The sequence below is a fragment of the Podarcis bocagei genome (assembly GCF_964188305.1).
Source record: "Podarcis bocagei genome assembly, chromosome: 8".
Taxonomy (NCBI): domain Eukaryota; kingdom Metazoa; phylum Chordata; class Lepidosauria; order Squamata; family Lacertidae; genus Podarcis; species Podarcis bocagei.
In genome coordinates, this window is record NC_138133.1 from 59717636 (window position 1) to 59729715 (window position 12080).

Genomic DNA, 12080 nt, shown 5'->3' on the forward strand with positions numbered 1-12080 from the left:
CTATTAGCCTGCCTGCTGTTAACACATTACTGGGTTTGGGTTGCTTAACTTCTTAGCCCTTTGCTATCCCCAGGATAGGCTGTGATTTATTTCATCAAAATTATATACTGCTTTACAGGTTTCTTTAAAAAAAATCAAAACCCCAAAGCAGTTTACAAAAACAATAAATTTATCAGTAAAATGAATTAACAGTAATTTGAAATGTTAAAATAACTGACTAAAAGCAGATTAAAACTCACATCAGCTTTCTAAACAATTTTTTTAACAGTAGGTGCTGACACCACAAGCTGCTGTGTGGATTTCCACCAGCACTTCTCTTTCCCAGGGCCCATTTAATGTTCTAGGACAAGGGTGATCATCATAGCTCCTTTTCTGAACCAAGCATCTGCCTACTCTTCTGACTGGCAAGGTCATTTAACACCTTGTTGTCAGACAGACCTTCAGCTAACAGGATCTTTGTGTAGGTTAACCATAGCTTAGATTTCTCAATAACGTTCATAACTTACTGTTTGTAGCTACCTAAAAGTAAAAAGGTTGCAGAAGTACTCTGACTGCCAGTCAATTTCAGAGCAAGGAAGAACAGCACAATTTCACAGAAGATTTTTTTTATTAACAATGCATAGAGATGTCATCTGCTAGGCCCCTAGAAGAGAAGACAAACTCAGATTAGAAACATTTCAATTGGTGAATATTTTTCAGAGAATTTCAAGTTGGGCTGACAGCACACATTTCAGTGTTTTACTTGCCTTTATGTGCACACAAAAATCACTTTCAACCAAAAAGCCACTTATCTGGCTGCCTGTGGTGACTAAAAAATAGTAAAAGATGTGTTTCCCATAATTTCCTATATACCCAACTCGGTATACTACAGCAATTATTACTCTAAAACACACAGTGCATAACCTAAAGTGCAGTCTAAAGTCCATCTTAACCAACCACCCAAATGACTTAAAATAGCACAAATAGAGCAATGGGGGCATAATTTGTTCTCTGAATAAGCAGCTTATGGCTTAACATGACAATATGAGTTCCGAATACAAAGGGAAGTAACAAAACTGCAATTCAACAGCTAGACAAACTGCCATCCACACCCACATTTGCTAACAATTCCCCCTACAAACCCCACACCTAAAGAACTTTAACTTGATTTTCTGGAATATCTGACATTTTAAAGATTGTATAGCTTTATTGTATTTTTAATCCTGCACATTGGGGCAGTTTGGTCTAAATAGTTTGTTGTAGAATTTTGCCATAGTTGTATCGCATCCTGTGGGAGGCATGGTCACAGTATACTCGCATGCACACAGAAAGACATACACAAGTTCCTCCCCCATCTTCTGCAGATCTTTGCAATGTTGGGCTGAGATGCCATTGCATTTCCTAGCTAGGAGAAGGGCAAGGAAAGCCCTCTTACTTGATTACAAAGGCACTTCTTCTGCCTCTGGCAGGGTGTCATCCCTAGAAAGTCTTAGTGTGCACAAAACAGGAAGGAACCTTAAGATGTCATAGCTTTGGTATTGTGGCTGAGAGAGAAGTGCCTTTGCAAGCTAAGACTGTGGATTCACCACCTCTAATCCGTAAAGGTATAAGGAGCTCCTTTAGGAAGCAATACAATTAACATGTGATGCACAGTTTCCCATCTGGGAACTGACCATGACAAGATCTGCTTAACTTTGTCAATGAATTCCCAAGACTCCCTGATTCCACATGAAGAAAATATTCTACAACCTGAAGCCTATATCCCTTGTGTACAAAAGATGTGTGAAGGAAACCCTTGCTACAAGTTTGTATTTTAGTGTTCTGCAGCCCAGCATACCATTAATTCATCCTCCTTATGAGCCGGTTAATCTGGTCTTCCCTGTTTCCTGCATCACCACCTTCTACGAAGTGAATAGTTTTCTTCTTCATTCCACCCCGTGGAGAAGACAGCTTGAATGGCCAGAGAAAGTTGTTTGCTGCTTTGAAGTTTTTGCCAACAGTATAGATTTCATGGATCAGATCCTCCATGCAAATGATGCCGTGTTTTTCTAAAAGTAGAGTTAGAAAAGGTTCAGAGTACAAAGTGCCTTCCCATTCATTGATTGTTGCAATCACCCTGCGGGTAGCTGAGAGAATGCAATTTGCCAAGTCATCCAAATGAGAGCATCGCAACCAAAAAGAAACTGGGACATGGGAAATGTATAGCACTATACACTGCACGTCCAACAAAATGGGCACATTTTGTCACTACTGTAAAGCCAGAATGTCCATCACTCAAATAGTATAACTTGATAGTGGCACTCTTGTATTTGTTTGACATTAAGTTAAACTGAAGTTACTTTTTTCTATTGACTTCTAGCGCTAAACCACAATCTTATTAGGAAAGAGCTGGTATAGTGTAATGTGGCTAGACATGAAAACCAGAATGTGTTAGGTTCAAATCTCAGCTCACAAATTGACAGCCTTCAGCAAGCCACTGCCTCATTACTCCATCTTGCAAAAATGGCATAATACTGGCACACCGTTAGAGAAAAGTTAGAGAACATCAGTGAAATACTTTCTATGTAAATGTAAAATGTTATGCTCAAGTTGGCCAGCAGGATTGCAAAGAATAATTGTCTCAGACAATACAAGAATGCAATAAGCTTGCAGATGTAGCGATACACTAAAATAATCCAGTACAAGTTGTCATAAATTTACTTACCCAGGCATCTTTTGATGAGAGAGTTATCTGTCAAAGCAATGCGCTGCTTGTTGATCTTCCCATAACCACGCTTGTAGATCAACTCATGCACAGATTTCAAGTTGGGGTAACTGGAACAAAAGATAAGACATGACAACAGCACTGCTAACTTAGTAACATAATGAAAATCAGCTGCTTGAATTTCTAAGTTAAAAATATAAAAATGTGTATACCGAATGCATGAGTTCATTGGCAATATTGTGTCCTCAATACCTTGCTGTTTGTCCATTCAGTACACATCTGTATTTATCACAGCCAACTAATTTCTAAAATTAAGTAGCTGTATCCAGACATAAGCTTTTGGATTTGAATGCTGGAAACAAAACAGCTCTCTCACAAGGAATGAAAATTAGCATGGACAACTTCTGGCACACAGTGGAAGATTGCATTGGACAAGGCAGAAAGGAGGGTGTTGGGGGGGGGGAATCATTTTTAGCCTAAGCAGGAAGGAAATCTGCTTAGAACATATTTATGACAGAGAGATGCCAGGTGAGAAATAATGGCTTATATTATGTATTTGTTTATTAACTAATTTTCTACCCTCCTCTTCTATTGCAATCACAATACAAAGGACAATGTACAAAAGTTAGACTCATAATTGGAAGGTAAAGGTAAAGGGACCCCTGACCGTTAGGTCCAGTCGCGGACGACTCTGGGGTTGTAGCGCTCATCTCGCTTTATTGGCCAAGGGAGCTGGCGTACAGCTTCCGGGTCATGTGGCCAACATGACTAAGTCGTTTCTGTTGAAACCAGAGGAGCGCACAGAAACGCAGTTTATCTTCCCGCCGGAGCGGTACCTATTTATCTACTTGCACTTTGACGTACTTTCGAACTGCTAGGTGGGCAGGAGCTGGGACTGAACAACAGGAGCTCACCCCATCACCGGGATTCGAACCGCCTACCTTCTGATCAGCAAGCCCTAGGCTCTGTGGTTTAACCCACAGCACCACCTGCGTCCCTTCATAATTGGAAAGCATACATTTAAGTTCTGACACAAACTTAGGTCAGTAAAATACAAGCATGAAGTAGAGAAAAAGCATCCAACACAAGTCTACTATAACCACATTAAGATAACTTAACCCAGCAGGCCAAAAGTTTGTCAGATCAAAAATGTTTTCAATAGATGACATAAGGTAGGTGGTTTTTTTGGGAGGGGGGCAAACTTATTGAGGCAGGTATTTCTGCATTCTCGACAGAAGGGATAGATGTCCCAATCAACTATGCTTCTACTACCATTAGAATGCAGTGAAGAGCCTATGTGAATCTTAAAAAGACAGGCTTATATGGGAGGAGAGCTACTACAGGTATCCTGGAGGCAAATCTTTTGGCCCAGAATTAGTTGCTGGGAACTATTACCACTTCCAGGACCATAGGAATTATTCACTATTTTAATACAACACTTTCTCAGATAGGAGTGATACTTTTAATTGTACAATCATACTGAATTTTGTTGTTCAGCAGGAACTAGAATGTGGTTTCCGATATAGAAATGCCACACTGGAAGTTTTCATCAGCAAGAAAAAGTATCATTTACCAACCTATACTCTAGTCCATAGCCCTTTGGATAACATAGGCCAGAAAGAGCCAACACCTGTATTATCATGAATTACTGTACTTCTCTAAACATTAGTCCAGAGCTAAAACTATCTAGCCCCTTATGTATTACAAAGATGAAGTTATTATGGAAGCAGACTTGGTATGAAGTAATCAACTTGGAGAAGATAACCAAGGTAGTTCCTCAAACAAAAATCCTTTCACAGGATTACTGGCAGTAAACTTTGCAATTCCAGACATTACAAAGTAGTTAAAAGTGACAAGAGGGAAAAGAGGCATGAAAGAGAACTTTGGTAAACAGATGAAGGTACAGTGGACCCTCTGGATACGAACTTAATTTGTTCTGGGGGCCGTGCACACCCAGAAAAATCTGCATTGAGACACCACTTCTACGCATGGCGTGATAGAGCGCTTCTGCGCATGCGGTGAAACCCAGAAAAATACTTCCAGGTTTGCCGCTTTCACAAGCCAAAGTTTACATTACTCAAGAGTAATGTAACCCAAGGGTCTACTGTACATTTATTTCTGTTACACATTCTGTACGGTATACAAAATAGTAACATTAAATGCACATGAAAACTTGTTGCATCATTCCACACAAGTGAAACTGCAAAGAAATATCTCTTGTGGGACATTAGCTGGTCATACATGGGCTACACTATGGATCAGTGTATTTTTTTAAATGCTGCCAACCTCATTATGCTTCAACCTTCTAAATATATATGAGGCAATGTTCAGTCTGCGATTGCAGCGCAGAGTAGAACTTTCTGCTCTGGAGCAGGTGTAGAGACCACTTCGCCCAACGCAGACAAGCAGAAGGCAACATATATAGGGAACAATATATACCACTAAATTTAAGATTCAACTTACCCCCATGCAATGTAAGGTTCAACAATCCTCAGCATGTTAATGGATGCTTTGTTGAGTTTCACAAATGTGCCATTGAAAATTTGACGCAGGCGAAGAAGCTGCAGTACCTTGCGAACCTTGGGACTAACGCCATTAATTCTAAAAGTATAGTAAAACATGTTTCTTTTCAGTACGGTCTCCAAACAGATTTAACTACCAGCTACTTCCAATGAAAGCTTTTATCATATTAGTAAAACATGTAACACTCCAGATAGCTGAACTTACGTTATAATTAACATACCAATGACATTTATTTTTAATGGATAGCATTAATGATAATTTTGCCCCACAAACACAGAGTCCACGAAAGGATTAAAAAAATCCTACCAAAACACAGTCCTTGCCCACTTCAAAATAAGGAGCATTTAGAAAAAGTGGCAACCGTTATGCAATCCAAGATAAGAGGCCTTCATTGTGTTAGTAACCTATACAAATGATTCCCCCCACCCACCCCAGAATTTCCATGGAGCAAACTGTACCACCTTTCATTTTTCAGGCGAAGACATGTTTATTCTTCTTACACTTCATTTTTTAGGTCAAGACATGTTTATTCTCCATAATCTTCCATCTGTTTTATTGCTACTCCTCTGCCATTGTGGTTCAGCTGTGCTCATATTCACAGAAAGCTACTACTGTTGGTAGCAAACTAAACCCAAACGAGGTATTGAGGGGGTAGAACACTGGCAGCTTTTGAGCACCGGGATCTAAATATGCTAAATACCATTTTAAATGCTACTTTGGATGTTATTAATGAATTATTTTATGTTATTTTATTAGCCATCACCGATTCTTAGCCAGTCAGAAGGCTTTCAGGGAGAAATCAAAATAAATTAAGTGACTAAATTACACCTAGACCATAAGCAGAACAAAGCACTCATGCATTTTTAACTCAAAATGAAGTCCGAGCGTGCTCAGTGGAGCTTTCCTCAATATACTAAAACTTGTGGGATATTACTTAAAAATACAAAGCAAAAAGTTATGCTCTTTCACTTTGAAATCAATTAGGCCTTAACACTGATATAAGGCTGAAAGTCTTGCTCTGCATTAGGCCCAACGTGTATAATTTGAATGTTAAGTAAAATTATATTTATTTATATTTAATCATTCATGCATTAAATTTATATACCGCCCTTCATCCGAAGATTTCAGGATGGTTCACAAGATAAAAATACAGGATAAAAGCACAAATATTTGGAACAAAATCAAAACTACTACCACCCCTCCCCTAAACACATTTAAAATATTTTTTATTTTATTTATTCTGAAACCTGGACTTCATGGAACTTCCCACCAGCTGGTCAATTCTCTAGGCACACAGCTTTAGAACTGTTTTTATCTAAGGGTAACCTGAATAAAGAGGCTTCTACACAAGGTATTTTTGAATTAGTCTCATAAAGGACAGTGCTGCTGCAAAGGCTTAGGTCATAGAAAGGATTGCCCCTCAAACAGCTGCAACCCCCAGCACCCTTAACAAACTACAGTTCCCAGGATTCTTTGGGGGGAAAGTCATGTTCCTTACATATACAGTGTGGGCGTGAGACCAACTGCTGTTAATTTATGTGATAGCACAACACATTTGTTCATCTTACCCTCTGATCCTGATAACAAATGCCAATTTGGGTTCAGCAGGTACATAGTAATTGCCAGCTTTGCGAGCCATGCGGGCCATGCGAATTTCGCGCCGGTACATCTGCCTGTACTCTTTGTGGTATAACTCAGCCCTTTTATAGATTAATTTTCGTTCAGCAATTCGCAACTGAAAACAGAAGAGAATATTATTACATTTCCTAAGTAAATATATGCACATTTATTACATCTTTGTCTCTGTCTTCCTTCAGGGGATCAGGACAGCATACATCATGGGGAGGCAAACTAAGGCCCAGGGGCCAGCCCAAACATCTTCTAAATCTGGCCCACGGAAGGTCCGGGAATCAGTGTGTCTTTACAGGAGTAGAATGTGTCCTTTATTTAAAATGCATCTCTTGGTTATTTGTGGGGCATAGGAATTCGGTTCCCCCCCAAAAAATATAGTCTGCCCCCCCCACAAGGTCTGAGGGATAGTGGACCAGCCCCCTGCTGAAAAGGTGTGCTGACCCCTGGATACATCATTCTCCCTCATTTATTTAGTACAGTGGTACCTCTGGATACGAACGGGGATCCATTCCGGATCCCCGTTCGCATCCTGAAGCGAATGTAACCCGTGCCTGCACGAGTCGCAATTCGTCGCTTCCGCACATGCACGTGATGTCATTTTGTCATTTCCGGTGAAATCCGGAAATAACACATTCCATTACTTCCGGGTTGAAGCGGAACGCAACCCGAAATCACTCAACCTGAAGCATATTTAACCTGAGGTATGACTGTACCTTTATATCATGGCTTTCTTCCATCATGGAGTTTAAAGTTTTTTCCAAGTGGTCTCTTATCCAGGCACTGACCAGCTCCAGACCCGCTTAGCTTCAGCAGTTATCTGCATCAGATACCCTCATCATGCAACCCAGAGATTTCCAAACTTTTCATGTAGGTGACACACTTTTTAGACATGCATCATTTCACGACACAGCAATTCAGTTTTACTAACAAACCATGGGTTAAACTAACCCCTTTCCAGCGCTGAGCGCGTTTGCGCAACACACCTATACACTGCAATCGACACACTAATGTGTCGCGACACACAGTTTGGAAAGCTCTGATGTAACCTCACTGAAAGGAAGTGGCCTAGTGAGCTTCATAACTGAGTAGGAATTTGAACTTGGGTCTTTTGAAGTCCTAGTCTGACACTCTAACTACAATTCCACACTGGTTCTTACCTTTATTAACCTGTAATAGCGCAAAGGTGGGCGGAGTACTATAATTATCAAATAGCTTCTTTTTTGTGTGTGATCAGTCTATGCTGGGTGCACACATGCACATACATAGTTTTGATGGTGCTTGCTTGGAATGAATGCTTACTTGCTTTTCTTATCTTGCTTTTTTAAAGAAGGGGGGAGCAAGGTCCCAGCCTTGGTAGAGCCAAGGCTGGGGGAGGTGAGTTTTGTAACTGAGTGGTTAAGGCAAGGAACCCCTTCAATGAGATGCAAGAAGAGAATGGATAAAGGGCATTTGGTTAAGAGCTTTATAATCTCTATAATGAAAAAGGCCACTGATAACCATCTCACTAATATATCTGAAAGATGTTGAATATGTATGGGAAAGGTGGCTCTGGTGCCAGCTACAGCTGCTCATGGGAAAGAAGACATAAGCCAGAATGAGGACAATATTGTTTCTAGATATACACTAAGCAGTGGAGAATATTAAAAAAACTAGATTTTTGATCCATATATTACAAGCTTTTTGCAGGCAGATCAATCTGCCTACTAATTTTATAGAGCCACAAAAAGTTAACAGGCCAACTACCTAAGTTGTCACACACAAAAATCCAATTTTGCAGCTTAATGGTATCCCCTCTTAACATACCACATGGAACATTGTTACAGTATCAAGGCAAAACAAGCCACTTCCATCAAATTGCATCTAGCACAACTCAATTAATAAAAGCTGTAATCCTGCATATACTAGGAATATGCTCCACTAAACACAATAGGGCTTATTTCTGTGTAACATGCATATGGACAAGACTGTTAAGTTATATTCACCTTCTTTTGGACCAACAGCTTTTTCAGACGTTTGGCCTTCATATCAGCAAAAGCCTTCCGTTTCTTCAAAAGGCTCTCAGGAACCGAAGGCAACTTCTTCTTCGCTCTACATTAGAAAGCAAAAGACATATACATCTTAATATGTATGTTTCTTCTCATGCATACTGCACACAAAAAGAAACAACCTAATAGCCATACAATATCTTTTTAGACTTGTTAGTAGAAAACTATTGCAGCTGTACAACACTGCATCATTAACCAAATTACTTTATTCAAACTTTTCTCTCCAGAGACAGGTTTACTGCTTTCCTGAATTTCCAGATATCAAGCAGTTTTGATTTCCTGAGATATAGCTACGTGAAACTCATTGTTAACACTGTTGGTAGTTATAAACATGTTTAACAAACCAGTGGCCTGCAAAGCTGGAGTGTTTTTTTGGAGATTTATAAATTATCTTAAAATCCCAAATTATAATACTGGTATTTTAAAAGCAAAACTACTTGACCCCACTCCTGGAAAAATAGTTTCTATAAAAATAATTCCAGTGTAATCTCAGGGCCATGTGTTCGAGCCACATGTTGGGCAGAAAGATTCCTGCCTTGCAGGGGGTTGGACTAGATGACCCTCGGGAACCCTTCCAATACAACAATCGTATGTATGGTTAACGATCGTAACAGCGGGTCAAAGCCTTTTTTCCCGGGACTATGCAAGACAAATGCGGACAAACGCCGGCTCCCTCGGCCTGTAAAGCGAGATGAGCGCCGCAACCCCTGAGTCGTCTGCGACTGGACATAACCATCAGGGGTCCTTTACCTTACGCAAGAAAAAGCACTCAAAAATCCCCAAGTAACCAATGCTTCCGAATTTTCTGGCCTACCTCAACCAACGGAGCTGGGCGCGTGTGCCGGAAGGCTACAGCTAGGCCTAACCGCGCCACGCAAACTACCAGACCAGCACTGCCTGCATGAAGCGAGGTGGCCAAGTGAGTCTGGAAGCTGCCAACGGCGGTCGCGGCCTTCCCGCTCGTCTCCAGCTCCGCTCATTCCCCAGAAATGAACCCCTCGCAACGCGCCCCACTGCAACAGGGAGGGACACTTCCTAGTTCCCAGCCGCATCCCTCTGAATGGACCCCTCCGTCTCCCGAGAAAACACTCGCTAAGAAGGCTCAGCAAAAGCCTCTTCAGAATACGGAGCCCTCAGCGGCGAAGGCCGAGAAACAAAACCCAGGAAACGCTTTCTTAATGTCGCGGATGGCAACGGATTGTACCGAGGAAGAAAAAGCTACTCACTCTTCGCCCGCCATGGTCGCCGCCGGAAAAGAAAGAGCTGGCGCATGCGCGGTGAACTTGAAGACTCTTTCCGCCGCCTAGTGGAAGGGACCATTAAGCGCAAAGCCCCAGCTTTAGGTGTCTCAAGCGATGCCTGTGGCGAAAAAGGAAGAATGCCTACGTAAGAGCCGGAGCTGTAGCACATGCGTAACTGTCATTAACTCCTTGATGCGGTGAATATCCAGGTGTTTGAGGGAATGAGAAAATAAGACATGACACACACACCAAATAAAAGTTGATGATTAGAACAACCTCTTTTTCCAAGCAGTGAATTTTGATGTGTGTTATATTCAGGTCTGGTGTTATAAACCAGCTTTTCGATATTGTTGGTAGACATACACGGAGTGGCGTCTTGAATTCTCAGATTCTGGGCGATTAAAAATAGTACGTTTTATATATTTCTCTTGAAGTATGTAAAGGGCATGTAGCCATGTACACTTTGCACAGCTATGCACATGGTTATTCTGTAGTTACTCCCAGTGAGTTCAGTGAGGTGCATAGAATTTCAGCCTTGACATTAGAACAGTTTACTTTCCCGGTTGCCCTGCGACCGCAAAACCCAATGAAAGTACGCTCTGGATTGCCGGACCAACGCAGCAAGGTCCACTGGGAGGCTGCCCCTCTGCCTCCCAGGAAGAACCTCATGGCAATGGGAGACCAATCTGGTGCTATCCATTGGCCAATGAAGGAGCCCCTGCGCCAGTGCAAACACTTTCCTTCTCCTTCCCGATCATTTTCCCCGTTTGTATCATGTGTCTTCGATTGTAGAACATTATAGGTGTTTTAAGCGCTGATATGAATGATTAACATCGCTTCTTGCGTGAAAGGTGTACAGGACGTAAATTAAGATGGGCACTCCTATATACACTTATCTGGGACTAAAGCCCTATTGAACACCTCTGAGCAAACGTATATTGGACTACAGCGTAAGCACAATGAAACTCGGAGCAAATTCAAAATTGATAGATGACAAGTTAAAACTACATCTCCCAGCATACATTGTCAAATGGGGCGGGGCAAAATAAAAATTATTGCTTCAGTGCATCATGGGTTCTGTAGTCTTTGCCAGCTGTGCCTTAAGTCTAGACCTGTCGCTATGCATTATGGTGAATGTAGGCAATTTGTATTAACTTCTCCCCAAGGAATAGCTAAGCCTTAGTGGCCAGTGTGGCACGAAAATATAGTTTCCTGCACGAAGCTTACTGTTTGCCAACGCTTAGGCCTCTACCCAGATACTCGGGAGTAAGAACACATAGGATTACTGTCACGCTGAAAGTCAGCGTGCTGCGTCGGACTGCAGCCCCATCCTATGCTGTTAGGTGCGCCTAAGTCCATTCAAATCAACGGGTTCAGTTAGGCTTGCCCAGTTTAGCGTTGCAGCTCTGTCTCCGAGGGTAACGGACTGTGGGCGAAGCCGCTCACATGAAGGTGAGCTGACAAAAGCTTAAAGACCCTGTGGTCTGCCTAGGAGAAAGCACCAAAGAACTCAACGGGACTTACTTCTGAGTAGGGGAAAAAAATCGCACAGTGTACCAACAGTTCTGTCCTGCATACTCTGCCCGCCCCCTTTCCACGTTTACGGTACCATCGCTTTAAATGCGACTCTCCTTTTTATATATTAAAAAAAGTGTGCACATGAGCGCGACTCTCGGCAGCCTGTGCTTCCTGGAGGTCGTGGCACTCAGGAACATGATTGTTTAAGAAAACAGAAAAGAGGCAGCAGAGGCGCAGATCGCACAGGCTGGGTGGGCCTAGCAGCGCGGGGAACAGTTCGCGCTGCCGCTGCGCTTGACTGCGCCGTCGTGGCCGGACTGGGCTCTCTGGTTAATAAAGGAGGGCGGCGCTGCTGGGCGGAAACGTGACGGGAATAGACGGGGGAAGGCCTAGGAATGCAAAGTGGGCGACGAGGAGGCGGGGCCGGGCTGGGAAGCG

General features: G+C 42.1%; 1 protein-coding gene across 2 annotated transcripts; it reads right to left on the reverse strand.

Moving 5' to 3' along the window:
* Nucleotides 1-147: 147 nt before the first annotated feature.
* RPL7 (ribosomal protein L7) lies at nt 148-10242 on the reverse strand. 2 transcript variants are annotated; one of them, XM_081205187.1, is made up of 7 exons: nt 10110-10242; nt 8821-8926; nt 6775-6941; nt 5147-5284; nt 2684-2793; nt 1817-2027; nt 148-643 (listed from the first exon to the last, which is right to left on the reverse strand). In XM_081205187.1, the coding sequence occupies exons 1-6, from the start codon at nt 10121-10123 to the stop codon at nt 1819-1821; spliced, it is 744 nt and encodes a 247-aa protein (XP_081061313.1). In that variant the 5' UTR covers nt 10124-10242; the 3' UTR covers nt 148-643; nt 1817-1818. The 2 variants fall into 2 exon arrangements, with proteins under 2 accessions (XP_081061313.1, XP_081061314.1); XM_081205188.1 differs by having other exon boundaries at nt 589-1384.
* Nucleotides 10243-12080: the final 1838 nt, after the last annotated feature.

Excerpts from the sequence above, each read along its gene's own strand:
- RPL7 (XM_081205187.1), bottom strand. Across the intron at positions 6,942-8,820 it reads AGCTGTTGGTCCAAAAGAAG|TTGCGAATTGCTGAACGAAA; the intron begins GTGAATATAACT and ends TTCTGTTTTCAG. Across the intron at positions 5,285-6,774 it reads TTTGTTATCAGGATCAGAGG|AATTAATGGCGTTAGTCCCA; the intron begins GTAAGATGAACA and ends CTATACTTTTAG.